The following is a 12,332-nucleotide window of genomic DNA, read 5'->3' as shown; positions in this document are numbered from 1 at the left end:
TGGGACATTTTCCAAGATAGACCATGTGTTAGGCCACAAATCAAGTCTCAGTAGATTTAAAAAGATGAATATACCAAGTATCTTTTCTGACCACAGTGGCATAAAGTTAGAAATCATTAACAAAAGGAAACCTGGAAAATTCATAAGTGTGGAAATTAACACTTGAACAACTAATGGGTTCAAAAAGACATTACAAGGAAATTAGAAAATACTTAGATGAATGAAAACGAAAACACAGCCTACTGAAACTTCTGGAAAGGAGCAAAAGTGGTGCTAAGGGGGAAATTTATAGCTTTAAGTACTATATTACATTAAAAAATAAAAAAGATCCCAAGTCAACTATCTGACCTCGCAGTTTAAGGAGCTGGAAAATGAACAAATAAGCCCAAAGCTAGCAGAAGAAAGAAAATAAGAAAGATTAGAGCAGAGATAAATGAAATAGAGTATAGAAAAACAGTGGAGAAAATTGAGGAAACCAAAAGTTGGCTCTTCAAAAATATCAACAAAACTGACAAAACTTTAGCTAGGTGAACTGAGAAAAAAAAGAATGTCTCAAATGACTAACATAAGAAATTGAAGTGGGAACATTGCTACAAATTCTCCAGAAATAAATATGAAAGTACTATAAACAGTTGTATGCCAACAAATTGAATAACCTAGATGAAATGATTCCAAGAAACACAAAACCTACCATGACTGTATTTCAAAGAAATAGAAAGCATGAGTAGACGTATAACCAGTTAGCATATTGAATTAGTAATTAAAAACTTCCCACCAAAGAAAAGTTCTGGACCTAATGGCTCGATTATTGAATTCTACCAAGTATTTAAGGGAGAGCTAATGGCAGCCTGTTTCAGGCTTTTTCCCAAAATTGAAGAGAGGAGAATGATTCCTAATTCATTCTGTGAGACCAACATTACCATGATAACCAAAGCCAAAGACACTGTAAGAAAACTTCAAACTCCTAATGAACATTGATGCACATATCTTTAACAGAATACTCACAGAGTTCAGCACATTGAAAAGATTAAATACCAAGACCAAGTGTGATTTATTCCTGAAATGCAAGGATGGTCTAATGTATGAAACTTGAACAGTACAATATGCCATATCAACAGAATGTAGGTTAAAAGCCATATGATCCTCTCAACTGATGCAAAAGGAGCATCCGACACAAACACTCTTGTGACAAAAACAGTTAACAACCTAGAAATAGAAGGAAGCCACTTCAGCCTAATAAGAGCCATATATGAAAAACCAAAGTGAACATCATACTCAGTGGTGGCAAGATTGAAAGCTTTTCCTGAGACGAGGAACAAGGCAGGAATGGGATGCCTTCTTCCACTACTTCTCTTCAACACAGCGTTGCATTTTCTAGCCATGGCAACTGGCCAAGAGAAAGAAGGAGCATGTAAATTGGAAAAGAATACGTAAAGTTATCTCTTTGCAGATGGTATGGCTTTATATGTAGAAAATCCTAATGATTACACACAGAGAGACACACATACACACCTATTAAAATTGGTAAATGAATTCAGCAGTGTGGCAGTATACGAAGTTAACATACAAAAATCATTTGCATTTCTGTACATGAACAGTGAACAGTCTGAAATGAAATTACAAAAGCAAGTTCATTCACAATAAGATAGAAGAATAAAATACATGGCTGAAGTGACTTAGCACATATGCACGCATGCAAGACTTGTATAAGAATATGAAACATTGCTGAAAGAAACTTAAAAAGACACATAAATAAATGAAAAGACCAATGTTTATGGCTTGGGATACTTAATATTAAAATGTCAGTTCTACCCAAAGCTGTCTACAGATCCCAGTCCTGTCCAAAATCCCAGAGTTTTTAACAGATGAAAAAATTCATCCTAAATTCATACAGAATCTCAAGGGACAAATAGCCAATATAATCTTGAACAAGAAGAATAAAACGGTAGGACCCATACTCCCTGATTTCAGAACTTATACAAAGCTGCACTAATCAAAATAGTATGATATTGACATAAAGATAGTTTACAGACCAGTAAAATAGAGAGCTCATAAATATTAACTCATATATAGCCAAATGATTTTTGACAAGGTCACCAAGACCAGACTGCTGGGGATAGGACAATCTTTTCAACAAATGGTTCTGGGAAAACTGGATATTCACGTGCAAAAGGATAAAGTGGGTTGCCTACCTAACACCATATTCAAAGATCAATTCAAAATGGATCTAGCACCTAAATTTAAGACCTTAAACACCCCCTTGTCCCCCAAAAAAACCTTAAGAGAAAATGTAGGATAAACCTGATGACATTGAATTTGGCAGTGATTTCCTGGATATAACACCAAAAACACAGGTAACAAAAGAAAAAATAGATAAATTGGACTTCATGAAAACTTAAAAATATTATGAATCAAAAGACACTATCCACAAGTCGCAGAATGGGAGAAAATATTTGCAAATTATAAATCTCTTAAGGATTATTAACCAGAATATGTAGAGAACTCCTAAAACTGAACAGCAAAAAATGTCAAATTCAAATATGGGCAAAGGACTTCAATAGACATTTTCTCAAAGACGACTTGTGAATGGCCACTAAGCATATGAAAAGATGGATATCACTAATCATTATGAATATACAACTGAAAATTACTGTGAGATACCGCCTCATACCCATTCTCCTCACACTCGCTGTAGCCACCATCAAAAAAGCAGAAAACAAGTGTGTGAAGAAAGGTGGGGATATTGGAGCCCTTGTGTACTGTTGGTGAGAATTTAAAATGGTACAGCCTTTGTGGAAGAAAGTATGGCAGTTCCTCAAAAAATTTCAAAATAAAATTACCATATGACCCACCAATTCCACTTCTGTATATAAATGTAAGAGAATTGAAGGCTGTATATTGAAGCGGTATTTGTGCACTTTGTCATAGCAGCATTACCCACAGTAGCTTGAATGTAGAAGCAATTTCAGTGTCCACGGATGGATGAATGGACAAACAAAATATGGTACATATATACAATGTAATAGTATTTGGCCTTAAAAAGGAAGGAAATTCTGCTGTATGTTACAACATGGGTGAACTTTGAGAACATTATTGTTTATGAAATAAGCTAGTCATAAAAAAGATAAATACTCTGTGATTAACACTTATACACAAGGCATTTAGAGTAGTCAGAGTCATCAAAACAAAGTACATAGTAGATACTGGAAGGAGGAAAAATAGAGTTGTTTAGTGAGTATAGAATTTCATTTTTATAAAATTAAAAGTTATGGGAATGGATGTTGGTGATAGTTGTACAACAAGGTGTATTTAATACCACTGAAGTGTATTAATCTTTCTAAAACGTTGCTTTATTTGTATCATTTCTGTGCTCAAAAAAATTTCCAATGGCCTCTGATGTCTTTCTCTTCTTACCTCCCATTGGTAAAATCATCCTGTATGTTAGCTAAACTAATTACTTTTCTCTCAACCTTTTCTACAACCTTTTGATTCTTGAAATTCTTGCTAATTCTAGGCCCTTTAATGCTGTCTGCCACCCCCCCTCCTTTCTCTTCCTTCTAATGTGTAAATATTTTTTAAGGGCCTAGTTAAATTTGAACTTCCCTAGGAAACTTTTCACAGTTGCCCCTCTAAGAGTAGCTCCTCTTCTAAGGATTTATGGCACTTAGTGCTTAAACAGCTCATGTAATAGTTGACACTGACTGATACTTGTTGGTGGGCACCTTCCTCGTTACCCAACTACCTCTAAATTTAGTGGGCCCAGAACTAGATCTTAAAATTATTAGGATCACCCTCTTGACAATAATATGAATTCATTTATTGATACACTGTGAATAATAAGTAAAGGTGTTCTTCAAGTAAATTTCGGACTTATCAGTCAGATTCAAGAGCACCTGGCAATGTTTCTGCAGAAGGTGCACTTGGTATTCAGATTGGGTACTAGTTCTTGTGAAATTATTCCAAAACAATCAAATATGGTACCAGTAAGTTGTTGCTTTGTAAGGTGACTTTATATATGTTTCCAGGCAATAAAATAAATTTCAGAAATTTGGAATCTTAAGTTTTTTGGCTATAGTACTATATCAGAAGTAAGTATTAGTTATATGAGTGCCAAAGCTTTTGTTCATGTGCTGGATTAAAGTTTTTTATAGAAATTGCTTGCTTGGTCAGTGTTGTAATGTTTATAAAAATTTTTGTTTTAAGTCAGTTAAAATGGACTTGAAATGGACTTGAAGTTAGCAAATCTGTGTTACTTTACTGTGTTACTGCATTTTCTCTTATGGAAATCAAATTTTACTATTGTTTGAGGCACAAAAGTTTCTTTAATTAGTTGTGTGTGGTGTGTATGTGTTTGTGTGTGTATGTGTATACGCTTACATATGTCTTCTCTTAAGGTTATGATTAGGCTATTGAAGTATTAAAAATGTATTGATTTTAAGAACCTGTGGATGACATTTCAGTAACTTTTATGCCCTCTGTTAAGCACCTAGAAAAATAGAATTTTTTCAGAATTTTAATGGGGAATGTGTTTATTATGGGCACCAACTAAATAATGGATTAGTATCCTTTTTAAACATTACTCCCCCCTGCCCCGGCCCCAAACTGTTGTTTCACTCGTCGTTTTTGGAGAGTCTAATTAGACTGTAAGTTGTTCAAGGATAGAGATTTTATCTTACACTTTGTGTCCCCAACATCTAACCTAATATTTTGCATCGGAGTGCTTCAGTAAATGTTAAGATGAAAAAATGTCTATTTTTCAGGCTTTGGTTGTAGGAGAATAAATTTACTTTAATTTTTATTTTTTTACAGCCCTATTGACAAACCTTCTGATTCTCTCAGCATAGGGAATGGTGATAATTCTCAGCAGGTAAGATTGTGAAACTGTGTTCCCTTATTTACCTGCCATCTGCTGATATAAGGCCTTCTATGCAAGTGAATTTTCTAGATAGTGAAAAATACTTTAAATACTGAAACAATTTAAAAACACTTTTAGTGAGCATCTTTGTTAAATGAATAATAATTAGCCATCTTTTTCTCCACAGAATAGAGCATAATGTAACCCTTTCTTGATGATGCAGAAGTATCATTATGACCATATGTTACAGTTGCTGTTCATTGTTTAGTCCCTAAGTCATGTCTGACTCTTTGCAACCCCATGGACTGCAGTACACCAGGCTTCCCTATTCTGGAGTTTGCTCAAACTCATGTCCATTGAGTCAGTGATGCCATCCAACCATCTCATCCTCTCTCGTCCCCTTCTCCTCCTGCCCTCAATCTTTCCCAGTATCAGGGTCTTTTCCAGTGAGTTGGCTCTTCTCATATTGTAGCTTCAGCTTCAGCATCAGTCCTTCCAGTGAATGTATATTTAGGGTTGATTTCCTTTAGGATTGACTGATTTGAGCTCCTTGCAGTCTAAGGGACTTTCAAGAGTCTTCTCCAGCACCACAGTTCGAAAGCACCAATACTTTAGTGTTCAGCCTTCTTTATGGTCCAACCCTCACATCTGTACATGACTACTGGAAAAACCATAGCTTTGACTGTTTGGACCCTTGGCAGCCGAGTAATGTCTTTGGTTTTTAATATGCTGTCTAGGTTTGTCATAGTTTTTCTTCCAAGGAGCAAGTGTCTTTTAATTTCATGGCTTCAGTCACCATCTGCAGTGATTTTGGAGCCCAAGAAAATAAAATATGTTACTCTGCTATGTACCAATACATTAGTGTCCTTAGAATCCCTGATAGTCATGGTCTGTTTGACCCTACATGAAATGGTCCCAGACTAACATGCCTTCTGCATTCTTGATTTTGAGTTGTTTCTCTGTCCTGTGCTCCCCTGTCCCTTGTTGTCAACTTTCAACTTTTTTTTTTTAAATCTTATTGAGTTGATTTACAATGTTGTGTTAATTTCTGCTGTAAAACAAAGTGACTGAGTTATACATATATTCTGTCTCATATTTTTTTCCATTATGTTTTAGGATATTGAACATAATTCTCTCTGAAATGCAGTAGGATCTTTTAATCCACTTTATATATATGTTTGTATCTGTTAGTTCCAAACTGACTTTAATTTTCTGTTTCTTTCAATGAACTTTCCCCCAAGTTTCCCTCATTCCTCAAATGACTTTGGGCTTTGAAATGGTTAAATCAAATAGTTAACTTCAGAGTTGTATCCTGTATGATACTGAATGAGGTCCTAATCTGTAGAGCATGCTTTGTATGATATTGCCTATTTGCTAGCTTTTCACTACACCTTCTTACTTTCTGTATACCCTCTTACTTTAGTTTAAATTAAAAAAAAAAAAAAAAGTGTTCTAATCTCTTCTGTAAAGAATGTGGTTTCCCACAATGCGAAATCTAAATTACACTGCTTTTCTAAACTTTTTGTTCACGAGTTCCATGAAAGAATTTGAAAATCTGCATGTCCCCTTGTATATTTTAAGTTAACATTAAATATTTTTTCATAATAAGTTTAAAATAGCCACAAAAGATGTGATTTCCAGCTTACTATAAATTTTGGTATTTTTAAATAAATAGGCTATATTGGTTTTTAATTAGTATTCGAGAGATTTAGTATCAGAATGTTTTGTTACTCCCTCATCCATTTACACAAGCTCGTCTTTAACAATCGGAAATTTTACATCCTTCCTTGGCCTCATTTTTTTTTTTTAATAAAAAAATTAATCATTTAACGTAAAAGCTAAAATTGTATTGGAAATTTACTTCTTAATGAAGCAGATTGGGCATTTTAAAATTAGTTTTCTTGTATCCATGGATGAATATTACCCTTTGGCACAAGGAGATGTTTCAGCAGCCATCTAATCGTGTTTTCGTTTTTCTAAATAAAAGTGCTGAGATATCTTGTTCATATATATAAGTAAATGGAAGAAAGAGTATTATGTCAGTATCACTCAAATTTTCAAACTCTTGAATTTTAAATACCTAAGAATCATATTAAGATTTATTATAAAAATTAGTTATAATGATGTTTGGAAACAACTTGATTAGATATTTTCGTTTTGTTTAAAACCAAAGTATTGGGAATCACTTAGTTTGCCAAAGAAAATGTAGTCCTTAAGAGTCAGACACGCTGTCATTACTAATCTGAATATTTCTAATAAAGTTGTGTTTGGCTTCCAGAAAGTTTTCACTGTTGGGCAAAATACTTTGGTTAGACCCCAGAGAGTAAGAAATAGTGAGAGAAATTAGGTTGTAAAAGGAGAGGATACGGACTGTGTCTTTTCAGGAGTTTACATAAAAAAGTACATATGTAAGTTGATATTTTTTTGGCTGCACTGTGTGGCGTGTGGGATTCTAGTTCCCCTACCAGGGATCAAACTGTGCATGCTCCTTACAGTGGAAGTGTGGAATCTTAATCACTGAACTGACAGGGAAGTCCGAAGTTGATTTTTTGAAAATTCACACAGTCCTAAAAAAAGTCTCTTAAGTATCCCGTTTTTGAAGAGCACTATTCTAGTACTTTTCATTGCAAGCCCTTTAAAGTATGGCTTATTATTGTATATAGTATAAATTTATGTTGATTATTCTTTTCTTTTCCTATTTTATTTAGATATCTAACAGTGATACACCTTCACCACCTCCTGGTTTATCAAAATCCAATCCAGTCATCCCCATCAGTGCATCCAATCACAGTGCACGGTCTCCTTTTGAAGGAGCAGTAACTGAGTCACAGTCGTTATTCTCAGATAATTTTCGCCATCCCAACCCTATCCCAAGCGGGCTTCCTCCTTTCCCCAGCTCCCCACAGACTTCCAGTGACTGGCCTACAGCACCAGAGCCACAGAGCCTCTTCACATCAGGTACATAACGACACTGTGTGTATGAGTAGTGATACTCAGACTAAAACCAGACCTTCGCTGGGTGTGCTGTTACGCTGCTTTTGTCCTCCTCTTTTTTCATAAAAATGTAAACATTTAAATTGCAAGAAATTGGATGGTTTTGGTAAGAGTTGTATGATCTAGAAATTACTGTGTTAACAGATTTCTCCAGAAATGAAGGATTAGATCATTTTTTCAATATTCAAATACTTATTCCTCTAGGAAGTATTAATAGGAAAGGCTTACAGTTTTTAATTAGATTTATATTTATACAGTTATATTTTATAAAGTGTTTTCCCAGCTGACAAAAAAGTATGTTAATATCGAACGTTATATTTTGGCATTTTGAACCATTTCCAGTTTCATTCATTTTGTTCTCATTAATGTGAAAGATAGCATAAAATTAAGACAATGTAAAAAAATATAAATATAGATACTTTTTTCATTGTTATAGTAGTATATAAAGCATATATTCAAAATTATTTATACTTGTGTCTTTGAGAAATACATTTTAAAAATAAACTTAAATTGAATTCTCTGACCATATTTACTACTTTATTTCATTTAAACAACTTATTCTGGGTTTTGATGATGAATAGTTGAGGGTATGATTTGGGTTTCAAGTAGTACTTTGTTTTCCTTGATTAGCAAAATCAATCTGTATCATTCACTTTTTGAAGTTAGTAACTTAAAAATGAAATCATTGTTTAAAGTATCTGAGGCCAATTATAATTTTACAGTCTTAATGTTCTAAGAAATCTTAACAGATTTTGCATGTATTTATTTGCCTTTGTGTTATATAGTATGATGTTTCACTAGTATAGAAGTGAGATATATGTTTTAAATTTATCACTGATTTTCTTCCCATCAGAAACAATCCCAGTATCATCCTCTACAGACTGGCAAGCAGCGTTTGGCTTTGGTTCTTCTAAACAACCAGAGGATGACTTGGGTTTTGATCCCTTTGATGTCACTCGAAAAGCCTTAGCAGACTTAATTGAAAAGGAACTGTCAGTCCAAGACCAGCCTTCCCTTTCGCCCACATCTCTTCAGAACTCCTCGTCACACACTACAACCGCCAAAGGTCCAGGCTCTGGATTCCTACATCCTGCTGCACCTACAAATGCCAACTCTCTGAATAGTACCTTTTCCGTCTTGCCACAGAGGTTCCCTCAATTTCAGCAGCACCGAGCGGTTTATAATTCATTCAGTTTTCCAGGCCAGGCAGCCCGCTATCCTTGGATGGCCTTTCCACGCAATAGCATCATGCACTTGAACCACACAGCAAACCCCACCTCAAATAGTAATTTCTTGGACTTGAATCTCCCGCCACAGCACAACACAGGTCTGGGAGGGATCCCTATAGCAGGTAGGTTTGTTTATAGCCTTTGAGAATTTGTGAATAACTCTTGCCTGCAGATTGTTGGGTGGGTAGGGAGGGTACTTTTGGATAACAGAAAGTGTTTATCATTAGTCTTGGAAATTTCAGTGGGAAACACTCTTTATCATAATCTAAAAAAATTTTAATTGGATGGATGCCTTGTAATATTGAGCTTTATAAGGATGGTGGAGTATTATACCTGGTTATTGCTCGGAAGCATTTTACTTAATAGCATAGTTACCATACTTTCTTATGGCATATAAATCTTTTTCAAATGCAAAAAAAATGGGCTCTGAAATTATGGTGCCATAATGTCCAACACCAAAAATGCTGATTACACATTCTGAAAGTAAACTGGTTCAAAAAAAAGTTTTTAGAGATGATAATTAGTGAGAGCATGAGGGATAAAGCCACCCTCTTAACTCTTTTTGACAGTTTATTTTGACTGATAGACACACACTCACATCAAAACTCTGCTTATATAGTAAACGACATAATATTTGGGAACTCTTAATTTTCACAGACATATCATATGTGCATAATTATACTTTCTGTGAAAAATTGTTCAAGGAGAGATTTTTTTTCCTTTTGGCCTGTCATGTTTTTGTTTCTGGGGTAAATATGAGATTCCTGTAAGTGACGCCAGAATATTTCTGATTTTGTACTGCTACCCTTGAAGGTTTCAGAACTTTTGGCTTTTAAGGTCTCATATGATATTTTTTAGACCAACTGACTTCTATATTTAAATGAATCTTTCTTATTAATAGTTTTTCAAAGTTTGATTTGGGCTTTAGCTATGACTGGTGAAAGAGTTTGTTTTCTCTTGATTCTGAAGAGAATCAAGTAGAATAGAATAGTCGTTCACTCTGTCACATAACTCATAAAATTTGTTTTTATCCCTTGTCTTGGCCTTTGTGATATGGCATGGCACAGCATTATTGTGATAATGTGCTACCACCAGCAAGACCTTTGTTCTCTTATTTTTAGCAAGGTTGATAGATAAATTTTCAGAGATCCATCAAAATTCTTTAACTCTATTCTCTTTGTGACTACAGCATTTGAATTTCAAAACAAGTAGGTAGGTTAAGAGAATATGGTGTGTGGCTTTTGATACAGTCAAGTTAATTTACGCATAAGAGTGATAGTACATGGGGTCTGTAGCTCAGTTGTTAACGAATCTGCCTGCCATGCAGGAAACCCGGGTTCAATCCCTGGATTAGGAAGATCCCTGGAGAGGGAAATGGCAACCCACTCCAGTATTCTTGCCTGGAAAATCCTATGGACAGAGGAGCCTGGTGGTCCCCATCCACGGGGTTGCAAAGATCAGACACGACTTAGCAACTAAACCACCACCACCACGGTAGCACCTAATGTAGTGGTTTGCACGTTGGTGGGACTCATGATATTTGTTCATTTGATTTTGGTAGTTAGTAGGTAATCGAGAGTGACATTTTTCAGTCTTCTTCTACATGATATTCACTTGAGAAATACTAAGTGTTCAGTTCCTGGTATTCATTTTTTTCCAAGACAGTATATTAGAATGTAAGTTTGTTTTGTTTTCCTTTGTTTCAATCATTTAGAAGTGTGGAATTTAAATTACTAGTAGTGTATCTCATAACATAACACCAAAAATTTAATTTCCCCTAAATATTCTAAACATTTAACAATAGAATATTAGACCAATTACTATGAATATTTGGGTATCTGCCCAAGAATGAACTAGTCCATGTGGATAATGCAGAAAAACTTTAAAATGCAGATATTATTTCCAGATACTGTATAGTGTAGTTGACAAGATAAAATAAGGCTGTGTATGAAGGTGGCAACTATTTGATACTGGAATGCAAGACACATCAGTGGAGCCTATAAATTGTTGGGGAAGCATCATTGAGGAAGTAGGAATTGATCTGTATCCTGGATTTGGGTTAGCAAGAGGGAAAGGGCAAGACCTTTTGTGTTGGTAGAAACTCCCAAATAAAGGCATAGAGGCAAAATTTAGAGTGTCATTACATTAAGAAACAATAGAACTACCTTCTGTACCAGGAGGTGCTTCATGTGTTCTCTAGAGTGGAGGAGAGGATGGGGAGCTCCGTCAGGGAGGCAGAACAGCGTGGGCTTGATATGATAGGAAGGAGGATGTCTTTGTGGAACTCTAGTTCTTAGCTGTCTTCATCGTGACTTTCATTTGACTTATTATGTGACCATCCTCAAAAATTATCTGTTCTTCTGATTTCATAGTTATCATATTGTCCATTAGTGTAAAAAGAGCAGGTTTAAACCAAATATTTTTTAAGCTGGTAGATATTCCAGAAATGCCACAGGAGTGATGAGTAATCACTGATTTTTGAGGGTAGTTGTCCTCATGTTAGTCATTTGAAATCTTCATCTAGAGTAGATACTTTATGAAGAAGAATGTGGCATTAAATCATCATCCTGTCCTCCTGGGTTTTTCTTTTCTTTTAGCATATACTCAACCATAGAGCATAAAATCTTTTTTTTTTTTTTTTTTCCCAGAAATTCTAAGAATGAAGTCACCGACTATAGATTCTGAATCACTTTTCTGTTTTCTGGGATGTGGGAGTTTGTTATTTCAGTTTCTTGACTGTGCATACTAGCTTGGTATTTAAGTGGTGACTTACAATTAAGCTTATTTTTAGAGAACTCTTAAGGTCCCCATGGCTAAAGAAATTTTAGTGTTAATGCACTGAAATATTTAAAATTGATATCAAGAGTTATACAGAACCCTTCCATGGCCTATATATATTTGGCAAATACCTCAGGATGCTGAATGTGTGAAGCCTCAAAACAGGATAGTTTTATAATTGTAGCCAAATGATTGAGGTTTTGCCGTAACAATTAGAAATGACAACCTGAAATTCTGGAAAACTGTGTACATCTTAACTGTGCATTTTTTGAAGCAATTTAATATGTAGGCAATGTCTGCCTCCCACCCCTAGTTATAACTCAGCTGTACTTGAGTTGAACTGTTGAAAAAGGTTTAACTCTATTTTCTGCAGTGAATATCATGGTTTCTTACATAGGGTAACTGTTAAGAGCTTCATAAAGGAGAGTACATAGGTTTCAGCGAGGTCTTAAGATATGCTTAGACAGTATTCAGTA

The 12,332-nt window shown here is 35.0% G+C and overlaps 1 protein-coding gene across 6 annotated transcripts in view; it reads left to right on the top strand.

The window, feature by feature from the left end:
• Positions 1–12,332, top strand: part of CNOT4 (CCR4-NOT transcription complex subunit 4) — a 149,649-nt gene that overhangs the window by 109,206 nt on the left and 28,111 nt on the right. For all 6 annotated transcript variants that reach the window (XM_043463791.1, XM_043463789.1, XM_043463790.1 and 3 more), the window contains exons 8-10: positions 4,810–4,867; positions 7,564–7,813; positions 8,703–9,200. In XM_043463791.1, the coding sequence (XP_043319726.1) occupies positions 4,810–4,867; positions 7,564–7,813; positions 8,703–9,200 (806 nt within the window). The remainder of the gene's footprint in view (positions 1–4,809; positions 4,868–7,563; positions 7,814–8,702; positions 9,201–12,332) is intronic.

Source organism: Cervus canadensis, chromosome 3, assembly GCF_019320065.1.
Source record: "Cervus canadensis isolate Bull #8, Minnesota chromosome 3, ASM1932006v1, whole genome shotgun sequence".
Lineage (NCBI taxonomy): Eukaryota > Metazoa > Chordata > Mammalia > Artiodactyla > Cervidae > Cervus > Cervus canadensis.
The sequence above is the reverse complement of the archived record's forward strand: the minus strand, read 5'-3'. Positions and strand labels throughout refer to the sequence as shown.